General features: G+C 40.0%; 2 protein-coding genes across 3 annotated transcripts; both read right to left on the bottom strand.

Annotated features, from left to right (window-relative positions):
* Nucleotides 1–1,272: 1,272 nt before the first annotated feature.
* On the bottom strand, nucleotides 1,273–8,723 carry mmut (methylmalonyl CoA mutase). Of its 2 annotated transcripts, none has more exons than XM_010786285.1 (7): nucleotides 8,626–8,723; nucleotides 7,070–7,502; nucleotides 5,307–5,674; nucleotides 5,044–5,201; nucleotides 1,896–2,067; nucleotides 1,558–1,806; nucleotides 1,273–1,410 (listed from the first exon to the last, which is right to left on the bottom strand). In XM_010786285.1, the coding sequence occupies exons 2-7, from the start codon at nucleotides 7,464–7,466 to the stop codon at nucleotides 1,288–1,290; spliced, it is 1,467 nt and encodes a 488-aa protein (XP_010784587.1). In that variant the 5' UTR covers nucleotides 7,467–7,502; nucleotides 8,626–8,723; the 3' UTR covers nucleotides 1,273–1,287. The 2 variants fall into 2 exon arrangements, with proteins under 2 accessions (XP_010784587.1, XP_010784588.1); XM_010786286.1 differs by having other exon boundaries at nucleotides 7,070–7,471; nucleotides 8,626–8,708.
* A 347-nt stretch (nucleotides 8,724–9,070) lies between these two features.
* Nucleotides 9,071–18,305, bottom strand: fkbp1b (FKBP prolyl isomerase 1B). The gene is made up of 4 exons (XM_010786287.1): nucleotides 18,046–18,305; nucleotides 17,320–17,367; nucleotides 10,471–10,583; nucleotides 9,071–9,853 (listed from the first exon to the last, which is right to left on the bottom strand). Exons 1-4 carry the CDS (start codon nucleotides 18,080–18,082, stop codon nucleotides 9,725–9,727), a joined length of 327 nt encoding a protein of 108 aa, XP_010784589.1. The 5' UTR covers nucleotides 18,083–18,305; the 3' UTR covers nucleotides 9,071–9,724.
* Between the last annotated feature and the right edge of the window lie 159 nt (nucleotides 18,306–18,464).

The raw sequence follows: 18,464 nt of genomic DNA on the forward strand, positions 1-18,464 counted from the left end.
ACAAATAATGATTACAAAAAAATGCAAAAAATAAATTAAAAAATATATAAAATATATTTTAAGATCATGTTTAATCATCTGATTCGTCTGTACATTGCTGTTTTAGTCTGTGTTCTTCTAGTGTCTACAGTGTGCGCCTATTCAGCTGTTTAGAGCCATGTGGGACAAAACCCGATCATGCCCCTCCCTCTCACTGTCTAAGTGAACGGTGACTGTAAAAACTACACTGCGCATGCTCAGAATATTTTCCTATTTAATGTGTGTGGCAAAAAAATAATGACCATAGGGGCACTGAGCTGCCATCCCCACCATATGTCATCTCACATAATTCAGAGCTGATTGGCTGTAAGTACGTGTGCCGCGAAAAGTGTGGTGTGTGAAGAGGAGATGAGAGAGGTGCAGTGACGCGTCCTATAACCCGGAAGTAAGCTGCGCATGGCTTCCCTCAACAAAAAAACAATGACATTTCTCCATAGGATTTTAGAAAATAGCTCGAAATAAGATCTGTGGGGAACTTACCTGTTAGATAAATGCACGTTTTTTTCAGCCGGATAATATCCACATGTCTACCATACTTTTATAATTTTCTAATCATAAATCTATCGATTAGATTTATGATAGACTTTTGAAACTACAAGAAGATAATGAGGACTTTTACAAAAAAGTAATAGAGATTTTTGTCCAGAGGGATAGGCAAATGGACTTCATCTTCAAGTCAAGGTAAGACCGCAATTTTATTGAAAATGGGATCTTACTAAGAGAGAAGAAGTGAATATTTAAATGATAAAATTACATTTTTTTGGGTATCCTTTTGTTGAACTGTCTGTTTAATATCAGACAAAAAAAGCTTTTGAAAATAATATTACATTTTGATTTAGGTCAAAATATAATATTTGTAAACCTGAAGAGTCAGAGCCAGTGCCTCACCAGCCATGAACCTCACTGCACGTTGTGACGGCCCCTAGGCCTTAGACTCAGGTCCCTGGTTAGAGGTTGAGGGAAAATGAGTAAGGGTTCTTTTGGGGGAAAAAATGAAAATGCCTTAATTGCTGTAATGCACTGTTACACTTTTTTCATGTGAATACAAATATTTAAAAAAAAAAGAAGACAAACAAGATCAAGAATAAGTTAATAGATTTCTATCTTTTTCCAAAAGAAAGAAAGAAATCACCATTTGAAATGTCATTGCAGCTCTGAAGTTAAGAGGTAGAGCACATTATGAACTCCATTCTGAGGAAAAATATGAAAGATTAAAAAAATGTTAAAGGCAATCAGCTTATGATGTAATCATACAGTACCTGAGTCAATGCGGGCCTGTCTGCGAGCGGCACATTCCTCAATACGAAGTTTTGGAATGCCCTCTGCCACAGCTTTGGCCATGCCTCCCACCTCTTCAATTTCTTGAATGAACTGTACAAAGGAAAACACAGCTTGTTAAAAGGGTGACTCAATGATGATGGATTACTTCTAATTTAGTCATTAGGTGTATATAACGCTTGGGTTTTCAACAGGAAACAGAAAAGAGTTAAATATTTTCCATATTTCGCCATGACAAACCTTTAAGGCTGTGTTATAGACGTCATCCGTGAGAGACTCCATCATGTGCGAGCCCCCCCAAGGATCGGCGACTTTGGGGATGCCCGACTCTTCCTGGATGATGATCTGAGTGTTCCTGGCAATGCGAGCGCTCTTTACTGTGGGCAGTCCCAGAGCTTCATCGAATGAGTTGGTATGGAGGGACTGGGTCCCACCAAATACAGCCGCCATGGCCTCAATCACCGTACGGACCACATTGTTGTACGGATCCTGAAAGGGAATCCGTACATGGGAAAGTTCTTCATTTCCTTTTCTTCATTTTTGCTATGATTGAGTTGGACATTTTCACGTATACTTACTTGTTCAGTGAGGGACCAGCCTGAGGTCTGGCAATGTGTGCGGAGGAGCAGAGATTTGGTATTCTTGGGCTGGAAGTTCTCTTTAATGAGCGTGGCCCACAACTTCCTGCCTGCCCTCAGCTTGGCGATTTCCATGTAGAAATTCATTCCAATACCCCAGAAGAAAGACAACCTGGCCACACACACACACACACACAGTAAAAATAAATAAATATATTCCCGAGAAATTCTCTACAGCAAAGAAAACCAGTTTTTCTTTTGGGCGCAACACAGCATGAAATAGACCCGCCAGAATTAGAGTACTTAAAGTATTAAGCTTTTTGTTTCATTAGGCTTTATATCTATGCCAGAATCCTAGCAACCAAAAATAGATATGCTTCATTCGATGATAACTATTACAAAAAGCAGATGGAACCAAATAAATCCAAGGTAAGGCAACATAAAATACAGGTTTGGCCCTTTTTATAGCCATGTTTGGTTTGTCTGTTCGCAGCTGCTGTGGAAACATGACAGTGCAACATAGTGGATTCTGTGAAAGACGATTGCTTCCCTGTGTAGATATGTCCAACCCCATGGACTGCATCCCAGTCTTAACAGCTGGGAGTAGACATTCTACTCGAGGAATTAGCACACATTAGATCATTTTAGTCAGCTGTTTAGTAGCTAAACATTGTTATCAAAAGATAGGCAGAAACACCTAAATATATTGGAGCCGATCTAGACAAAGAGTCTACTACTTCACAAGTGTGAATAGGAAAGTCAATGTCAGATGAGTAATTTAATGAAAATGGGCATCAACCAGAGCAAAGTAAATGCACAGTCAAAATGGAATGGATCATGACGAATAATCTGTATAATTGTCTTAATAATATGTTTTATAATGTATCAAATAAAACAATAAATAATGCTTTTTAGGGAACTTCAAGTGATACATTATGTGAATATCTATTTTAGGAGCACACAACCTTCAAACAGTTCATTAAAGTTCTCCCACTGTGGTCCAAAAGCATGACGTGACAATCACGATATCTTTGTGCGATTCTAAGGGTAACTGCTGCTTGTGAGTCTGTACAATGAGAGGTAATAGCTTAGGGTGGAAATCCTTCCATTTCAATCAATTTAGTGGCATCTCTATACTGACTCGCAGTGGCTGCCTGTGAACCTCGTCTCTGAAGTCATTACGTGGAGAAAGGTAAGGCGAGACTGGCCCATCAGAAACGTTCCTGAGAATTGCATGCACACGGTCCTCTACCATTATCTCAGTAATTGGAACACGAACAGGAAATAATGGAAGTTCAAAGCTAGGAACAAGAACTGGACAGAGGGCAGGGATGTTGACTGAAAAGAGTATTATTGTCTACATCAGCTCCAAATTACAGATAATTTAGTTTGAAGTGGATAGAAATTCTACGGATTCAATCAGAATCATATAAAGCATGAACCATGGATAACAGTGGGGAAATAATTGATTAGCTTTTTTCTATCCGTGAAGAGAAGAGTAGCAAATTACGGCAAACATTTTGGACAAAGGGCTTGACCTGACTTTATTCTATTTCCTTAGATACAATATTATATTATATTGTATCTGTATCACACACTGTGTTTGGGTTTAATGGTAAGTTCTTGTATACATTACCCCAGTACCGTTTGATTTTACCAACAGCTTTTCCCTCTGGTGGTTAAATAAATAAAGACGATCATATTTGGTTTGCCATTCAAATGTGGCTCGCATGCTTAGATGTTATGCAATAATCAAACATGCATAGCATCAATATCAATTGAATAAAAAAATACAAATCATGGATAGCAGGGCTAAGTGTTTTGGTATTTAGGAGTGGTGTCATTAAAAGGACATTGAGTTTTTCTAGCTGAGGGGAAATACTGAACTGGGTATTTATTGAGTGGCGGCAAAAGCTCCTGTTTAAAGGGAATAAGTGTAAAGTGGATGCAATCCCTGTCAATTTCAACAAGTAACACACTTTTCATGGTGCTAAGAGCTCAGTCACACTTTGGAGGAAGGTGTTACGGCTGACATCTTGTTTCTCTGGAGTGTTAGCTTGCTTTTTAGTATTTCAATTGATGCAGTTTCCAGCATAATTTAGCTCCATGGGACCTTATTTCGGAAAAAGTATGTATTGAAGTCAATGGCGAGAGAAAGATTATCTTTCGATCCCGTTTGAATTGTGCCACGAATTACAAATATGATGTTTGTCAATTTAAAAGAAAATTTTGCAAGTAAAAAAAATAAATGTGTCGTAAAAATGTGAGGTAACACTTTTTTTTGTGTGAAACCGCTCAATGAACTACATCTCCCGTCTCGCACCACACACCAAGACGGCCGTCACGTTGGCACATTTCACTTCTTTCTTTCAGAATGAGGCGAAAAGTATTAAAAGAGGTGAAAATCACTACAAGTCTGGGCATGTCGAGAGCTGTACATACACAGAAGGGGAGTTAGTCGGTTCATAAGAGCCAGCATGCGGGAACGGGATTCTGGGATTTGTAGTCTTTCCAGTTGCATATTTTCATAGTCTTATATTTCAACAGCTTTACGACAAACTGTGACTTTCTGGACATGGAAATTAATTTTTAAGATTGACAAACATCATATGTGTAATTCGTGGCACAATTCAAACGGGATCGAAAGATAATCTTTCTCTCCCCATTGACTTCAATACATAATTTTCCGAAATAAGGTCCCATGGGTCGGAAGTAGCTAGTGAATTAATTTCAGAAAAAAAAAAGAAAAAGTTTGAGAAACACTGTGCTAGTGGACTGTCAAAGAAAAAAAAATATATATCTAAAAAAAAATTATCAATTTTTTTTTAATTTTCCTTTTTTTTTTTAATTTTCCTTTTTTTTTTGTAATCATCTCGCGACCCCCACTCGGGGTCTCGCGACCCCCACTTTGGGAACCCCTGGTCTAAACGTAGATTCAAAATGCCACTGTGTACATTTTGATGCTTGTAAGGGGATTTTTTTTAAATCCTCAATTTTTATTTCCAAAGAAATGTAGATTCACTGTTAATTTCAAAGAAGGATCCATCTCTTTTAAATGTAATCTTGTCTTTTTTTTGTCCGGTTGGCACATATGCATCCCTTGTGCTTTTTTAAAGAAAATCTAAAAGTAAAGTAAATATTGGTGTACCTGGGGGCGAACTCATCGATGGTTAGGCCCGCTTTCAGACCAGTGCGGCAGTACTCCAGGCCGTTAGCGATGGTGTAGGCTACTTCCAGGATGGCGTCAGCTCCAGCTTCTTGAAGATGGTAGCCACTGATGGATATGGAGTTGAATTTGGGCATGTTCTGAGAACATTTAAGTCATTGAAATCAGTTAAACTCCCAATATGATGACCACCTGACAAGCAGATTACCCAAGTACTTAAGTAACACTTCTTAAATTGTACCTACCTCGGATGTGTAAGCGAAGATGTCTGCGATGGCATGCATGGAAGGCTCTGGGGGGAAAATATAGGTGTTGCGTACCATAAACTCCTTCAAAATATCATTTTGAATCGTGCCAGTAAGTTTTGCTTTGGACACGCCTTGCTCCTCTCCGGTCACGATAAACATCGCCAACACAGGTATAACGGCTCCATTCATTGTCATTGAAACAGACATCTTCTCCAGTGGAATTCCATCAAAGAGCATCTTCATGTCTTCCACTGTGTCTATAGCAACTCCGGCCATGCCAACATCTCCGTGGACTCGTGGGTTGTCGGAGTCATAGCCGCGGTGCGTCGGGAGGTCAAATGCCACGGAAAGACCCTGCTGACCAGCTGAAATAAAAGAGCAGAAGTTGATTAGGGTTAGGGCTGCTTGATTATGGCAAAAATCATAATCTCGATTATTTGGGTCAATAATTGTAATTGCAATTATTAAATGCGATTATTCATTGACTTTGAAAACATCCATTTATTGGAGAAAAAACGTTTGAACAGTAGGTTTTTAACAGTTGATTACCCTGAACTTTAAGTATAATTCAACTGAAAAACCCCAAAAAAAAAGAAAAAAAAAAAGTAATAATAATAAAAAAAAAATAATCGTTTTATTTAGATTGCGTTGTTTTCGTAATCGTTGAAAGCCATAATCGTATTCGCGATTTAAAAATTATTGATTATTTTTTGAGCGCCCTAATTAGGGTCTAATTAGGGGAAATGGACGATACAGAAAAACAAACGAGTCATTAGAATGGAGCTCGTGGAAACATCTAACCAGGACAAAGCAAAAAAAGGGAAGGAAATTAGCCACATGTGAAACAGAGGGGTCTATTTGAAGAAGGCATTACTTAATTTAAAAGGGGATTTAGGTAACATAGCCATATTTTTACTGTTTGGCACAGTGCGGCTCGTTTTTTTAAGTGTCTACAAAGAATTTCATGATTTGGCAGACACAATAACAAACTACTGGCGGTGAAATGGTGAGGAGGATGAACTGACTTTCAACCCTTGCTCAAATAGGTGGTGGGAGGGATTTAAGGCCCCTACACATGGCGGTGTGCGTTGCCGCTTCAACGCTTCTGCCCATTCACTTTGAATGGGGTGACGTCACGCTTTGCCGAACTGCATTGTGGGAGCGAAGCGTAGCTTCAAAAGCGCTGCTCGCTGCAAAAGTTGAACAATGTTCAACTTTTGAAGCTTCGGCGAAAGCGTTAGCCAATCGAATCATATGCCAGTACAATCTCTAGCCAATCAAACCGCGTGCTTGTGTGTCCGGTGAGGGAGATTCATGTGATTGGTTGTTGGTCGAGTTTCCGCCCCCCCCGCGCTGTGTGGACGGGCCGTAAAGGATGAACCAGCAAAAAATGACCTCTACTTTCCCTTTGGGTTATTTTCCAGTGTATCTTAATGAGTGTAGATTTAAATATAAAATGTGTTATATGGTTGACCCTTGACGACCCTCTAGAAGGTTAAATCTCCTCAAGCAGTTTCTGCACACACCCATACGTAAAAATCTGCATGTCGTTTTATGCTTTACATCTTCTTCAATTGATGTTTGTGTATCACCTAACAACTCAATGAATAAATAAACAGCAAGGTCCTAGGAACATGTAACAGCTTCATATGTTGAGTCCAAATGTGTTACAGGAACATGATGTCCACAATTGTGCATTCATTGACAGAAGACTAATACTGCCAATAAAGGATAAAAAAAGTTCAAGGCGACACACTTACCTTTAATGTTATCTCTATAAAACTTGTTGCTCTCTTCCACTGTGCTAAATCCAGCATACTGCCTGATAGTCCAAGGTCTGGAGGTGTACATTGTAGGATAGGGCCCCCTAGTGTAGGGGAAAACTCCTGGCAATTCATCTGGCCTGTCAGTTGAGTCTGCTTTGGTGTACACAGGCTTGATGTTGAGCCCCTCAGGCGTGCGCCACATAAGGTCCTCCGGGTTCTTCCCCTTCAGCTGTTTCTTAGCCAGACTGGCCCATTCAGCATGCAGCTCATCCTGGTCCTGGCGCGGTCGGGAAGTGTGGATCAGAGAGGTGCGTGTGTGTGCTGAGGAGACTGAAGCTCTAACCAGGCGCCGGGCAGCCATCGCTGCACAGGCTCTCTGTGCAGTCAGCATGCTTACTGTGGACACAATTAGATGCACATGGAACACCTGAGAAAGACAAAGAGGAACCGATATGAAGGTGAAAACACTTGTAGAGGTTGCACGGTTTGGGGCTTGAGTAAGTGATGCCAACACACATTGACTTATAAATGCATCCTATTGCAGCTTCTATGGTGATAGTGTTACTAATCATTTACAACTGTGCCATTTTAATGTTGCTTAGCTCCAAAATATGATATTTTCTGGGTTATAGGGCAAATGTGTTTGCTCTACAACTGCAGCATGGTTATAATAAACCCTGCACCATCATATTACAGTGATAATGTTTTTAACAGTTGTTTTGTCTTAATAATAATAATAATAATAATAATAATATGTTCTATAATGTATCAAATAAAACAATAAATAATGCTTTTTAGGGAACTTCAAGTGATACAGTATGTGAATATCTATTTTAGGAGCACACAACCTTCAAACAGTACATTAAAGTTCTCCCACTGTGGTCCAAAGGCATGACGTGACAATCACGATATCTTTGTGCGATTCTAAGGGTAACTGCTGCTTGTGAGTCTGTACAATAAGACTAGAGGTAATAGCTTAGGGTGGAAACCCTTCCATTTCAATCAATTGAGTGGCATCTCTATACTGACTCGCAGTGGCTTATTGTTTTGGTGGAAACTTATATAGACTGAGGTTAAACATTAACATAGCATACTCTAACACAGAAGTTACCTTTACTGCTTTTCTTGTCAGTCACTTATATTTAGTACATGGTAAGGCATGTATAAACGTGATATCGACACTTGACAGAGGACATTGTTGTATCATTTGAAAGCTAACACATTTACTAGTTTAGTATTGTCAACTAGCCTAACTATGACATCATATTTTACAGATGTTAAAAAGTCAAAGGATGAATAAATCTCTATGCAATAATATAACACATATTTAAATGACTAGTACAAAGGCACAACTTGCAATGTTATTGCTGACATAACGTTAAGTAAGCTACACCTGGACTGCTGCGCACAACATGAGCATGGATGTTAGCTTGAACTAGTAGCATTCATCTATGGAACCAAATGGATGTCCGCTCACATAAGACATTTTTTAAGCACGTAACTATATTTATTAGCACACATTTTTACATATTTTAAGAGCATTTGCTGACCTTGCCGTCTGTTGTGCTTTTTCAGAAAGACCTAAGACGTGTGTTCGTCTATCCAATGGAGTTTAACAAGATTAACAGCCAGTCAGCCAATGGGGTGCTACGTTCTATCTGACAACTTTGAACTGCGACACCGGAAGTAAATAATACATCCAAGATAGTTGAATGTCGTAGAGATATGCAATGTCAGCTGTTTGAAGTATATTGCAACCAATGTATTGTTTTATATTTTATAACGTTGATGTGTTTAGATACTACTATCATTCACACAATATACTTCATTATTAGCACTATAAACAACTCAGACTGTGATTTACTGGTACATTTTCATAACATCTGGCATTAGGTGGCAATGTTGCTGCAGCAGCCTCTGTCAAACATGTTATTTTATTCATTTATTCAATGTTTTTATCATCACTCGCTCATAAATCACACACAGGACAAATACTTCTCAACACAATACATGCCATTTTTATTCAAGAGTTGGTCGGTAAATTGTCATATTAGCAACGGATCTCATAGAGTTCTGTAAAGTGTTGGATAGGGAGTGGTTGCAGTCAATGTTTATGAGGGATATCAAATATACTACACATAGCATCATTCAGAGCTTTCAGCAGGACAAACCTTTATCAAAGTGGCAATGCAGACAGTGGTATATAATGCCCAGTTAAGATAAAGAGCAGAAGGTATTTATTTTCAACATTATTATCCTCTGTTGATGAAACTGTAAGGCAGTATATGTTTTGATTGCAAAGTAGTGCTTTTTAATCAGATGACTGATTTCTTCATGGGTTCAACGAAATGTACAACTTGAAATTGAAATGAAACAAAATAGCATATCGGACTAACAAACAAAAACCTACCTGTGGCTGTGGTGTGTGTGTAAAAGTCTTGCATGCTTAGAATGTTCTATCTATTATGACAGAATTGCAATAACAAAGAAGCAGTAAAAACATATAAATATTGAACTAAAGAAGACTGTAAATTTAAAAGAAGAGTAAGTGGATTTTGGGAGGCAGCAGCCGAGTATGGTCTCCCTGTGGAAGCAGGTTGTGGCGAATGCAGCCTCATTAAGCTCCAAATTTGTATTAAACCTCGGGCATCACTCCAGCTTGAGCAGTTCCACGTCGAATATAAGTGTGGCGTTCGGTGGGATGACCCCGGGGTGGCCTGTGGTTCCATAAGCCATATCTGGTGTGCAGGTGATTTTGGCCCTCTGACCCAGGCTCATCTGATGATAAGAAACAAAAAGGGAACAATTACCCTGCATTCTGCTGATTACTTTGTGATGCTGTTTTAAAGCCCTACTCACACTTGCCTTCTTTTGTTTTTTAGCATGTTAACTTATTCAAAAAACAGTGACATTAAATCTGCTAGTGATGAAAAATGAGCACAGCTAACATTGTCTTTATTTGTTTGTTTTAACAGTTCCTCAGGGAAAATCCTACGTCAAACATTTGAAACATTTGCAGTAGTAATTGAAAAAATTCACTAGACATTTCATCTCTGATGAATGACAATATGCAAGGAAACTCTGACATTGAGAAAAGGATTAACTTTGATAGTTTAAAGTGATACTAAAGCAGTACCTTTGAAAACTTGCTAGGTGTCAAAGTTTGTATCACATTTTTGATTTGGGAGGAGTATCACTTTAAAATGATGCTGGATGGCAGATTGACACTCACGTCTCAGATGTCTCCTTTTCTTTATTCTCACAGAACAATACAGGTTGGAAAAGAATAAGCTCAGTAACAAACTGGTTGTTATGATTCCTTTAAACATCACAGATCTAAGTAAAAGCCTTACAATATAACTCGTTTTTTGTGGGTTTTAAATTTCTGCTCTTACCTGTGCTACTCCTTCCTCCCAGCCCTTTATGACCTCAGTCCGACCAATCTTGAATTTAAAAGACTTGTTCCTGTCTCGAGAAGAGTCAAACTTCTTCCCATTCTGCAGCATACCTGCCAAAGAGAGAAGTGAAGCATGTGGTTAAGAAACTACGCATGTTGGTTATCTGATGCAAAATAAACAAAACAAAGCACACATCTGCATAGTTAAATATTCTCATGACTAATGGTACTGTTCCTAACTTTAATTCATTATCGTTTCTTATCACAGTGGGATGAAAGATTAATGCACGCCCTTTCCTCAGTAGCTAATGTTTTGGAAAAGGCATTTTAAGATTGAAGAAATAAAGTGACTCTGGCTCCGGTCTGAGAAATTATTCTGTCGGGGCTTCTTATCAGGATCTTGGGTCTGTTTCAATTACGCAAATGGACAAAGGGAATATGAATCAGGAAGCATTGGCCTGGTTTAGCAGATTATTTTTAAAGTTAACTAGGCCATGGCTTGCCTGTATTCAGACTGCAGGGAGAAAAGGGTAAGAAAGGCGGAGTGGTGCAGGACTCCGCTACTTCAGAGCACTGCCCCACCGTTTGTTCAGACATGATAATAACATTGGAGCCATTACACACTGCTAAAGGCACAGGCCCCACTTCATCAGGCATTTTAACATGCCCTGTTGACTCCCCTTAGCCACTCTCCCTTGAGGGAATCCAAGCTGCCAATGGAAGTAAGGCTGTCTTACTGACACCTCAAGTGAACTTACTGACCACATCAACAAGGCAGTCTATTCATTTCTGTGGACAACTATCTTGGTGGAACAAGCAACTGTAGGCAAACAGTGTTCGAGTTCGGCATATTTAATTATTAATGAAAAATAAATAAAACTCCACTGTTCCCACATGAAGCAATATTTCAACATTATGTGATACACCAAGAACCAAAATAAAAAAATCATTTTACATACATGTAAAAAGACAAATATATGATAGTTTGGCAACATCCTATATTATGCCTACAGTAACTGCCTGGGGGAATACAGTCTAATCTAATTAATTACATTTAAAACAAGTCACGCAACCGGAGTCAAAGTGGCGTCATGCAAAAACTGTCCAGATCACCCACTTGCGTTTTGGAGATTTCGCTCTGGGATAGTCCTTTGATTTATCTGTCCCTGCCGTAATTCAGCAAGTGTGAATACTTGGCATTTAATGTTGTGCGTTAACTGAAGTCATCTCATTATATGAAAGTATGTACTTTACTTCTCCCCTTTCATTCCCCCTAAGCTTAATAGGTCCATCATTTCCAAGAAACACGGTAGCCCAGACATCGGTGTGGTGGGCTCGGGCACCCGAGTTGCAGAGAGGCAAAACCATCTTTCATCAACTGCAGAAAAGAAGGTTCAGTTTCTGGAAGTGGTCGATGCAACTTGGAAGAAAACTCTTATTGGCAATGTTCACAGTTGGGAAGCCACTGAGGAATTACATCCTAGCAGTTGCACAATTAATTATCCTGGTTAGCTGGGGGGTCTGCTTAGAAACTGATGGTGTTAAAGTGAGATATCTTAACACTACTGGTGAAATCTTCTCCATGTATATACTAAAAAGAGTGGCTACTGTTGAAAACTGTAAACCAACTGTATTGGAGGAGGCAGCAACAGGGTTTACAGCAGCACAGTGGCAACTGGCTTAAACCAGTTTGAGAAAGAAAAGCTCAACAAAGGAGAAAACACCACCTGCTAATTTTTTCATGTGAAAACAAATACACAGGAGAATGGTAATCCATTGTGTAATGCATGGGTCTTCAACAGGGGGGGGGATTATTATTTGAACAATTGTTTTTTGTTTTGTCTCAAAATAAACATTAATTTGAACCAAAATATAATAACTTAAGCAAATATATTTCACCCTTTTCATAAAAAAACTAAAACCCATGACTCATTGTAATGTATGACATGTGAGCTAGCTAACCTATGTTTAAGAACTTTGCAGCAACTACCCATAATGGCAAACTAGTATTCTTTTTTAAAGCGTAGTATTGTATGCAACTTAAAGGGTATGTCACATTTGGAGAGCCCTACACATTGTTTTTGCGGCAGTTACACATGCAGCTCAATTGAATACATAGTAGGGGTTCCCCATTTGTATCAGTGCTCCGTTATCACTATTTGGACAGTTTAGCATGGGTGGGGTCTCTGCAAAAATAAAGCAGAGCCCCTCCCTTCCTGCGGCTGACTCCCACACTCTCTCTTCATGAAAGGCTTTCACTTGGTTGCTCCGGCTGGACCTGCACAAATCTGTGGCACACAGGGGTGGGGTTATTTTTACTCAAGTTTACTGTATCCTGTCTCACCCCCAGTCTACGACGCCTGCCAGCAAAACAACCCCCCTTGGCCCAGGTGCGGATGAAATAAGATGCGTGCAAAGCTATCTGTCTGCAACAAACTTAAATGTCTCTAGTTTCACAGCTGCAAGCCCGAAAGATTACAATCTTGTTCATGATTCATTCATATATCAAGTGGCAGATGATTTATGTGTTATTTGGTGTATATAAAATCAGACAAAAAGACGATATACAGCAAATTCAGTGCTGCAGCACAGATCCTTAGGAACTTCTATGAGTTTAAAAGTTGCTTTACCAATCATTGCACATGTTAATGAAGGCAGTCAGTCTGTAATCATTGTAAACAACCGGAGGGTCACTGGTTCAAGTCCAAGAACGGGCCAAGTATTTTGAGTGGATTACTACTTTGAGAGGTGCCTCCAGGGCCCTAAATGTAATTGTGTGCGCATAGCTGTGTACATAACCATGTGTGACAATTACAAACTAAACCCAGTTAAATTAAAATGTCCTGTTTAACATGAGTACATTCTAAACAAGCTACAGGGTGCCCTGGTTCTTCTGTGGACCAGGAGGGTTTGCTGGATAATTATTCATGCACCATAACACCACTGTCCTATTTCTCCTCATATCCCTGGCCCATCTATTCTGTAAGGGACATTGTGCCTCCCCTCTATCGTAAGACAAGCTGTTAAAGGGTCAAACACAAAGGCAACTTCATATAGAATGACGTGGTGTTCCTGCACCAGGGCTCCTGGAAGCCACAATTCAGCAAAAGTTCAAGCTGATTCTGTCTTCATTCAGAAGCTGTATGAACTCTTCTGTTGCTTTCCTTAAAGGCCCTGACACACCAAACTGACACCAAAGAACATGTCCCGACGGACCCGATTGTTGTGTCGCCTCACGTCTCCTGCATCTTGGCCAAACAGTCGCACTGGAACACATCGCAAAGACTTCAGTCGACGGCCAAGTAGCACGTGAATGGCAATAACTCTCCTTACCAGCAAGCGGCGGTAGTGTGTATTCGTCATTCAAAAGAGGCAACCGGAAGACAGACTGCGTGATATATACAAACAACAAATAGCGTGTGTTCCATTTTCACTCTCGTCCATCACAGACTGTTTCACAGACTGTTTCAAATAACGACTTAACGAACGAACGAAAACATGCGCGGTACTGGAAAATGAAAAATAATAGCCGTCTGTGTGTGCCTTCTTTACTTCCGTTTTGCTTCTCATGTACTGATTCGCTAAGCTGAACAGCCAATCAGAGTGATTTATGTTGCTGACAGCCTCACAATTCAACATGTTCGTCGCTCATCGACGGCCAGACATCTATCGACGGCCGAAATCGGCTCGGTGTGTCAGGGCCTTAACTTGACAATGTTGGGATTGAACACTTCCCATGGTACTTCATCACAACATTCTTGCTTGGAAGGAGAGTTTGGCTTCTCCTGACATACAACCCCGTGTTTCAGTTTCCATCTATTTCTCACACACCGAGGCCCGTTAGGTCTCAGCACGTTTCGTGGTAAGTCTGGAGCTCAAACATGGTAAGGAAGAACGTCCACATTTAGGCATGACATTATATCCAGTAAGCCTGCTGCTACCAAGGCTCATGCGCCTTGTCAGTGCAGGGCGGCAAGGCTGTTTATCATCGTAGCCAAGAGCCAAACTCCATCGGTCACGGAAACCCACAGGCTGCTGAAGTTCTTTTCATATTGACTGATTTCAGGTCTGCTTCCATTACTTTTCAGCAGTTAGAGATATGAGCTTGTGATGGCAGGATTGATGGCTAAGCCTGGTGCAAAAAAAGGGAACAGAAGCCTCTCCTAAAAGCTACTCAAACCCATGAATGAAACTGGTAAATGGACAGTGTTTATGTCTCATTTTCTAGTCTTTGCAAGCCTGCTTTTTACATATATAAGTCATTCACTCATTCACACGCATTCATACCGAGGCATCTGCCATAGAAGGCGCCACATGCGCAGGGAGAATAACATAGACAGACATTCACACACCATTGACCATGCCATTGGGAGCAACTCAGGGTAAAGTATCTTGCCCAAGGAAACATAGACTTGTTGTCTGCAGAGGCTGGAATTAGAACCACCAACCTTCCGATTGGTCGACGACCAATCTACCTCACAGCCTCCAACAGCCCCCTTATTCTGTCCATGTATCAGGCAACTAAGTAACCATTAGCTTGTCCTCTCTCCTAGACATGTACACATCGGTAGCAAGGCCAGTTATACTATAAACAAGCAGATAAACTTGTCTACGGCCACATCTTTGACCCACACCAGACACTTGTCTGTGCAACACTGCTGTAAGATTGACCGCTGATAGAGCTGCAGACTGGCAGTCAGTCAGGCATGACAGGAACAAGAATGTTTGTGAAAGAGGGAGCAGCTCTCCAAATTATTTTTGTCCGAGCTAAGCCCTTACCTGCTTTGCGGCAATGAGCACTCAGCGCTAATTTGGGCAACTCTCACCATAGCTGAAAGGTGGGGGGGAGTCACTCACATATCTGTGTCTCTGCAATGTGTGTTTACATGTTTAAAATCCCAAAGGTGAAAGTGTGGTTCAAAAAGGTATGGCAATGAGCGAGTGTAAGAGCGCCTCTGTGAGAATGAGTCTCTCTAATGTTTATTGCTGGCCACCGAGTGGTTTCTAATCCCATTATGTATTGGGAAATCACTCTGTACCTACCTTTACTGTTCCTCTAAACTCCGCTGTCTGGAAAACTAAGAAGGCAGGGTGCAGTCTGGGGTTTTGCACGAATAGTCAGCTGGATGATTGGACAGGCGTATGTCCCAGATCTACAGCTAACCCCTATTAGCTTTATAGGATCTTCTATTTGAACTTTAAAGTAAAACAAATGTGGGGTCATGTCTGTCTCTACTACAGGTTATAGTGCTGAAAGTGAGTTATCCTAAATCCTGTTTAGTATAGCTTTTCTACAAATGCATGATAATTTAACAACACTGATTGACAATACCAATTATTAAGGGATTACCTAAATAGATATTTTTTCATCTGTGTTGTAGGTTTACTTTTTCTGACGAAATTCAAATAAATGAGAAATACCTCTTTAAAACATCGTCAAATGATTGGGGACTTACTTACAATTGCATACAGTCTAAAATGACTTGTTATTACAATGTTAATTCTGTAATTATCTCTAGCAAAACCTCATTCTTAAACTAATTTCCTGGCTCGTGTTCAACAATAAGGTCTTATTTTCACACAGCTCTATCTGTACACACTAGTACATTATTTTCAATCTATGACCTGTAAACGCATTTCCCCTTCTGATACATATTTATAGCGCCTTTTGTGTTCCATAGACAAAGTGTTTGCTTTGGCTTAACTATGCATTTAAATGCCTTCAACTAGCAGGATACTAAGAGGTTATTGGCATATCCTGTGAGTCGAAAAGGAAAAAGGAAAAAGTCTGGGTAACAGACATGACAGTTTTACCAGTTTTATTCCATTCAGGAAGGAAGTACAATAAAAAAAAAAGTGTATGATGCGTTTGTGATAATAGAGAAAAAGGATCCACAATAAGTACAACGAAAAGGGAGGGGCTGCGGTTCAGTGATAGACTATCAGCTGTTACAAGAGTCTAGACTAGGCTGCACATTATCTCTGAAGAGATCAGGCCCAAAGGGAAATCTGGTTACTTTTTCCACTGTCCTCAATAGTCAACACAACATTTGTTATCCACAGTTGGCGGACACACACTATTCAAACAAAGAGGATATCTGTCTATTCAACTCAACACTATAAAAAGAGTCAGGTCCAATAACAAATGGTATCCGATTAGGAAATACACATGAATCCATTTTGACTGACATGCAGTAAAATCCCCAGCTTCAGGGGTAGCAAGAATTGGCTAAAGTCGAATGCACAAACATTCAAAACAACAATACTTACACACAATTAAAGCTGTTATTCTTAGACTATACTATAGAGCCGATGCCAGGAAGTTTGATTTTTATAGCCATGTCATAATAACACTGATACACAGACAGACTGATGACTGTGAATGAGGTTTTATTTAGTTTCTGTCTGACCTAGTTGTCTGGTCTGCCAACCCCGAGGCATTGAATAACCCAAATGTATTTCCGAGGTATCTCAGCATTTTACTGCCCCACCTTACTGTTGGGTAATCTCACGTTTGTGTGTATGTGTGTCTGCTTGTATGCACTAGATTATTTTATATGCATTGTGCAAGTTTTAACAGTCTCTAAAATGGTATTGACACAATGAGACATGAATTTCTCAAACAAAACTAAATAAACTAATGTTTCCTGGGTGTGGTGTCTGCTCATACCTTTCTTTGAAACTTTAGGCGACACACAGGTGCATACATGTCTTGAATGTGTAACTGTGAGACGTAGGTTGCAAACTTAGATGTGTTTTGCTAAAAGTTTTGTCTAAAACACACACACAGTCACACACAATTAAATGTATTTTCTCAACAAGGCGACAGGCGCAAAGAAAGGGTTACCTATGTAATGAACAACACATGTCTGGCCCTTCTTTGGAAATGTTCTTCCTGTCAAAAAGAAGAAAAAGAAACATGTGTTATTGTTTGTCTGTACACGTAGTAGACTTCAGGTTTATCTTTAAAATTAACAATCACTGGGTTAAGTCTGGTGAAGGGTCCCTGGCAGGAATGCCATTCTCTCTTCGTGCTTGAAGACATTTGAAGTCAGATATGCATCTGTTATTAGTCCCATCGTCATTTTGAAACTTAATACTGGAGGCTTCTTTTTTTAGGGGGCAATCGAAAGCCTCTAAATGGGTTATTAGTGCGTTTGACAGAGAGAGATAACTGCGGAACAGTCCTCCATGTCTAGCACCTGATCAAACCTTTATCCTGTCTGCCAAATCTCAGATAGCTTACATTACTTGCAGGTTATACTTATCACAGTTCACTCGTTTAACAGCAGCACCGTTAAGTATGGAGAATTATAGAAAGGAGTCATGCAGGCGTCAGAGATGGTGAATACATGGGGTATACAGACCCCTAATTATATCCCGAATACTACGTTACTGTTAGTATCTTGCTAAATATTTTTAACATATTAATTATCTTTCCTGCTTTTACATTAAACTTCATATTTTATGTAAAGCATGTTGACATTTAACCAGACATTCCGGCGAACTACAGAGCCCCAAGACCACCACCACCCCCGCATCAAAGCACAGCCAAGCGGATAAATCAACCTACCATCACCGGGAGATATTGTCTCGACGTCCACGCCCATGATTGTACTACTTCAAAAATGTGCTCGAACCATGAAACCTTAAACGCCGTTATGGAAGCAAATGTTATCCGTTTTGCGGCTACAAGTCGGAGTGTATCGGTGGGAACCATGCATTCACCCAACACTACCGACCCGTAGCTTCAACCAACCGTGTGGGGCAGCAAAGATATTTTCTGTCGGACAGCGTCAAGATAACAGACTGTCTGCACCACGCACGTCGTCTCCAGCGTTGCGCCACATGGTGGGTGAGCTATGTTAAGCAGTTGTGTTATTTCTCCTCGTTTACTTTTTATCTAAGTAATTTTCTACAACCAATATTTCGTTTAAGTTTCCCTTTAATGTAAATTATTTTGTATCAACACACGCAGCGACAACGAGCTGG

The sequence above is a fragment of the Notothenia coriiceps genome, unplaced genomic scaffold (assembly GCF_000735185.1).
Source record: "Notothenia coriiceps isolate Sejong01 unplaced genomic scaffold, NC01 NC01_scaffold00028975, whole genome shotgun sequence".
In the NCBI taxonomy this organism is placed as follows: Eukaryota; Metazoa; Chordata; class Actinopteri; order Perciformes; family Nototheniidae; genus Notothenia; species Notothenia coriiceps.